Below are 6,000 nucleotides of genomic sequence, written 5' to 3' on the forward strand. Positions count from 1 at the left end.
ATTATAGATTGTTCAGTATTATTACACTGGTCAGTGTGACCGTTTATACTGTTGTGTACAGAAACTAAGTAACAGCAAAACAGTATTTATGCCTGTTGTGTTGTTGAATACTTTTGAATGCTCAATTAATTTAGTGGGGGTAGAGAAACATTAACATGTACAGCTCAAGAATGTTTTGTTAATATCCTACTGCATACGAGATGCCGAATTTGAGTTTGTAGAGAGGAATAGTTGATCGCTTTGTCTCATAATTTCAGTGAGTTCTGTAATTTGATAGTAGTTGAGTTTATAGGCTCTCTGCAAACTTCTAATTAAATGCTTATGTAGTTAAAGGGATTGTTTACCCAAAAATGAAAATTCTTTCATCATTTACTCACACATCTGGGATGGCATGAGGGTATGACTTTCTTTCTTCTGCAGAACAAAAATTATGACTTTTAGAAGAATATTTCAGCTCTGTAGGTCCATACAATGCAAGTTAATTTTTTCCTTATGTTGGCTGTGGCACAGTTGGTAGAGCGGGTCGGCCACTAATCGCAGGGTTGGTGGTTTGATTCCCGGCCCACACGACTCCACATGCCGAAGTGTCCTTGGGCAAGACACTGAACCCCATGTTGCTCCCAATGGCATGCTAGCTGCCACCATTGGTGTATGAATGTGTGTGTGGATGGGTGAATGAGTCACAGTGTAAAGCACTTTGAATACCATTAAGGTTAAAAAGGTAAAAATTTTGCCACCCATTCACTTGCATTGTATGGACTAAAAGAGCTGAAATATTCTTCTAAAAATCTTCATTCGTGTTCAGCAGATGAAAGAAAGTCATACACATCTGGAGTGGCATAAGGATGAGTAAATGATTAGAGAATTTTCCTTTTTGAGTCAACAATTCCTTGAATGACTGGCTCTACATGTCATGTGTGTTTTGCAGTGCAAAGAAAGGGAACTCTAGCCCCCACTGACCACCAAGAGACAAGGACTCTGTTGAACAGCATTGTACGCAACATCCAGACAAACGATGTTTACGGCCCCATCAACTTACTCCTCAGAGAGATCAAGAAACGGCCAGATGTAAAGCGACAGAGGTAGGACAGACATCTAACATGCTAGATCTTGCATGTCATGAGACTTTCTAATAAAATGCACTTACAATGGATGTCTCTGTGTCAACCATTGTACTGTATGCTTGCCCCATAGACTTCTACTGTAAGTTCATTACTGTCAATGCCTTTTTTTGTTTGTTTTTACAAACGGAGCTACAGGTCGAAACTATTTTCTATGGTAATCAACAGCATCTGTAGCTGAGGTTAATAGAGCTTAAAGGAATAGTTCACCCAAAAATGATAATGCTCTCGTCATTTACTCACCTTGATGCTTTCTCAGACTCTTTAAGACGTTCTTTCTTCTGTGGAACACAAATAATGATATGTTTATGAAGATATGAGGTGTTTTTGTCTGCACAATACAAGTCAATGGGGTCCAACATTTTCAAGCTCCAAAAAGAACATAAAAGCAGTCTAAATGTAATCTATAAAACTCAATTGGTTTTTAATCCATGTGTTCTAAACCGATGCTGTTGGTTTTGGGTGAGAAATGGACCAAAATGTAACTCCTTTTTCAATATAAATCTTGAAATCTGCAGCCTTCTTGGCGATCATGATTTCAAGCTTGATTACACTTCCTCGCGCTTAACGCTTGCACAGAGCACTTGCATAAAGCGTGTGTACATTTAAGACATGGCTTAAACCTAAAACAAAATTAATGGATTCACTTTATGCAGTCTTTTTTGCTACATGAACATATTGAACCCACATTGTACGGACAAAAACACCTCTTCATCAAAATATCTTCGTTTGTATATTGCAGAATACAGAAAGTAATGCAAGTTTGAGACTGAATAAGGGTGAGCAAATGATGAGAGAATTGTCACTTTAGGGTGAACCATTCCTATAAATTGTAATTAACCTGGAACATTACTTTAATAGCAAAAATATTCCCATCTGTGAATATATCTTTCTTATCAAGTATTCCTTACAGTGTATTGTTCATTTATTGTATTTGCAATTTAGTTTGAAGAACTGTTTTATCTTTGATTGCCAGTGCCTAGGTGAATTTAAATATTTAAGGTTTTCAGCCATTGTGATTTATCTGTCCGACTTTGCCCCTTCAAAATAGCTTGTCTGCAGAACATATTACATTGAAAAAATAAAAATAAATAAACCAGAATCTGGTTTTAGGTTAAATGAGTAGCGTTTGCACACTGTTTGTGAGATATAAATGTATATCTTTTGTTCAAACCACCTCTTCTCTTTATGTCCAGGAGCATCTACAGGGAAATTATGTTTCTGTCACTTGTTGCTTTGGGGAAGGATAACATAGACATTGGTATGTGAATACTACTATCCAAAAAAAATATGAATATACTTTTGTTACATTTAGATTTGATTTCATACATTCATTCTTAATCTTTCTCTGCTTCGTTTTTCCCTCACAGAGGCCTTTGATCGCGAATACCGTCTTGCATACGATGAGCTCAGCACAGAGCAGCTCAAAGTCCTGTCCCCCATCGACAAACCACCTAGCAAAAGCGTGCAATTGTGTCTCAAGTGCTTCGGAGCCCCATTTATCTGATCTAACCCACAGTGCCTGTTGAATCTCTGAGGCACGGAGTGGATGATGATTTGTGGAGACAAACTCTTGTACAGTCGTTTCGTTTGTGTGCACTATCCCCAAGAAAATGTACCAGAATAAAAGTGTATCGTCTCGTTTGCTCTGAAATTCCTGAATGTGTCATGCCACGAAATGTGTACAGCAAGTAGAAACTGCGTTTTTACCATGTTGGCCTTCAGACGTTGTGCAAGCTCTGTTCGGACTGCAATGGAAATAAATGATGATCTCGGTGTGGGGTGAAAAAATCTTCACACAGAAAGACTTTGGAAGTTCTCAACACACTGCCCTTCTAACTTCAGCCTACCCACTTGTCTTGTGTATATGGGGACAGCGTTCTGGAGAGGTTACAGTGACAATGGTCTTATTCGATGTGCACTTCCAGAAATGGTTGCTTTGTCGTTCTTCTCCATTGTTGCATTGTGTTTTTATATATGTATTTTTCTACATTGGGATATTTGAACTGTTGCCTTTCTCAAAGTGAGGGATCGTGATCTAGATTTCTGCTGAGCCCATAAAGGTAAACCTGGGTCATGATTGTCACAGTGCATCGTGAGAGGTTTGCGGTGTGTGTGTGTGTGCGTGTGTGTGTGTGTGTTTGTGAATGTGTGTATGTTTGTGTGCATTGCCTAGACCACACCATAAGATACTGTGACAGCGGATAATCAAATTAATTCCAGAACATTCCAGAATGCATCTCTAATGTCTTAAAGAGAGGGTGGAATCATTACGAGGGATGTATAGTAGTAGAATTTGGAGAATTTTTTCTTAAAAATACTATCCAGACCTTAATATTTGCTAGTGATGTATTGGGGGAGTATCATGAAATGCATTGGGAATTTAGGAGTCAACTTATGAAGTGATTTATCTCATTCATTTATTCATTCATTCATACACATGCTTGTTTTTCTTCACACATTTACAAAAGAACAGTTTGTAATCTCTCCATACTGAATGGATACAGCAATGACTCTTACACATCAGAAAAGAAAACGTCCATTGAACGTCCTGCAAGAATGTATAGCTAATTTGTTTTATTGTTGCTTTTTAATCTCCTAGATTTATTCTTATGGGATAGTAGTGTCCATTCATTTCCTGAGCAGAAAACTCAGTCTTAAAATCTATTTTGCAGTCCCGTTGTACAAGTGAATCCAAAGGATGTATAAACCTTCCAGATACTTTCATTAGAAAATAAATCAGAGAAGAAACTGAAATAGTTATTGTGCCTTGTTATCTAGCCAAGGTAGAATTTATAGGATTTGTAAAACTGAAGATTTATTTACTACTAATAAATTAACATGATAGAGTGCAATTGGTCTGCCTTAATTTATTTATCATTTTAATTCTTACTATTTTAGTTGACTGAATATATGTATTTTTGATAGCCAGTGTAAATGCAACATTATCCCTTGGTTTATAGTCCCTTGAAATGATCCAAGTGTAAACAAATATCTGGCATTAACAAATTACTATTTTGTCATATCATTATCCAGATAATGTTATTGTGTGTGATGCTCATGTATACAACTGTATCCCCAAGAACAACAGAGTACAGTGAATACAAATCAAAAATAGCTGTTTAACCCAGAGCTCACTAAATCTAGAATACAAACTAATGTTCAGTGAGAACAAGAGCAAGACAGGTTAGCATATACCGTATGTATATATCACAATGCATTTTTTTGTTCTGGACAGATATAGACTGTATGTCCTAGCAGAGCAGATGTACCATTGTCTCATTGTTAGTCTGTATGTTTGCATTGCTTGGCCACTTAAAAGAGAAAAGAACTATTGAGGTTATGTGCATCAAACTGTTGAAGAATGATCATCTGGAGCTTTATTGTTTATTAGGAAGTGATTTAATCTGTGTCCAGTATATCTGTTCTGAAACCTTACTGCATACAATGACGACGTGACCCATTCGGCGCTCTCATTCTGCAATATGTCTGGTTTCTTATCTATCATTTTATTTACTGGCTACAAACTAAAACACATTGATTTGACCGACTTGAGAGTCCCAAAATAACTGCCGTTGTTTTTTCAGACTATGGTTGAGCTTAAGCATTTCATTCCTATAATAATATACTAATGTAGCAATTCAACTCAAGATATAGCCTGACAAAATTGTGTTTGTTACATTATTTTCACACCGTAAATGTGTATAATTAGCCTCAAGAATGGATAATACTGACAAACCAAAAATATATTGTTGTGACACTTGTGAAATGTATATACATCATGTGATTAACATTCACAGGTCTTAAACTAATGCTGTGTAAGAGTTGGATATTGTCAGCTTACATAAAGCAATGCGTGAGTATCTTTGTACCTTGATGTCTTTAAACCATGAATTGTAGGATTGCAGTTATAGATACAAATTATAAGAGCTAATCATAAACGGGGTTTAAAATGGCATATATGATACAATTTGTCTTCTTTTACCATCCTGTGAAGTGGAAGTGCATTTGTCACACTGCAATAAATACATTTTGCCCTGGATTAAGTGTCTTGATAACTTGCATACTTTCCCTATAATCAAGTATGATTATTAGTTCAGAATTTACAGCATTATTTTTGTTTCACATGTTCAGTAAATACCTGACTAATGTTCAATATGCCTGAGGTCCCAAATAAGGACTTAAGAGAAGAAATTGATAGATTTGATGCCTGATATTGGAATGCTGTTACTCATTGCACTTTTTTGTTTAAAAATATTCACAATTAAGTTCTTGTTGACATGAAAAAACAAAGAGGTACAATGTCTGAACCTCACATAGAAGCCTGCGGAAGAGATGTCACTATATGTTGTTCATATTTCAATATGGGTCTTGTGATATGCTTCTGTTGCAATTTGGGATTCTGGTTTATTTATTTTTATTTTCATTTTTTCAATGTAATATGTTCTGCAGACAAACTATTTTGAAGGGGCAAAGTCGGACAGAGAAATAACAATGGTTAAAATTATATGTTTTCATCATGGGCATTTGTATGTCCTTACCGAATTTGGAAATGTGTGCATGATGTGTTTTCCCAAGAGTATTTACATTGTACCTTAGCAGCGATGTAACCGTTGCAAAAATGTGAGAATTATGATGTGAAAATGGTCAAGCAGGAAATGTTTGACTGCCTCACCATGATGTACTCTCTAAGACACCATTGTTTTAGACCTGAGGAATATCCTGTCTGAAAAACAACCACTGTTATGAGCTACACATTTTCTTGAAAAACATTACAAATTACGTCACACATATTTCAGTAATATTTCTTGTATTTTTTAGTCCACATTACACAAGGTGTTTCCATGTTTTTTTGGAGATGATAAGCCTACCATGTTTG

The 6,000-nt window shown here is 36.1% G+C and overlaps 1 protein-coding gene across 2 annotated transcripts in view; it reads left to right on the top strand.

Moving 5' to 3' along the window:
• Positions 1-5,182, top strand: part of LOC127650487 (DENN domain-containing protein 4C-like) — an 84,849-nt gene extending 79,667 nt beyond the window's left edge. For both annotated transcript variants that reach the window (XM_052135930.1, XM_052135939.1), the window contains exons 31-33: positions 929-1,082; positions 2,318-2,382; positions 2,492-5,182. In XM_052135930.1, coding sequence (XP_051991890.1) covers positions 929-1,082; positions 2,318-2,382; positions 2,492-2,628 — 356 coding nt within the window. In that variant the 3' untranslated portion in view covers positions 2,629-5,182. The remainder of the gene's footprint in view (positions 1-928; positions 1,083-2,317; positions 2,383-2,491) is intronic.
• Positions 5,183-6,000: the final 818 nt, after the last annotated feature.

The sequence above is a fragment of the Xyrauchen texanus genome, chromosome 1, assembly GCF_025860055.1.
Source record: "Xyrauchen texanus isolate HMW12.3.18 chromosome 1, RBS_HiC_50CHRs, whole genome shotgun sequence".
NCBI lineage: Eukaryota > Metazoa > Chordata > Actinopteri > Cypriniformes > Catostomidae > Xyrauchen > Xyrauchen texanus.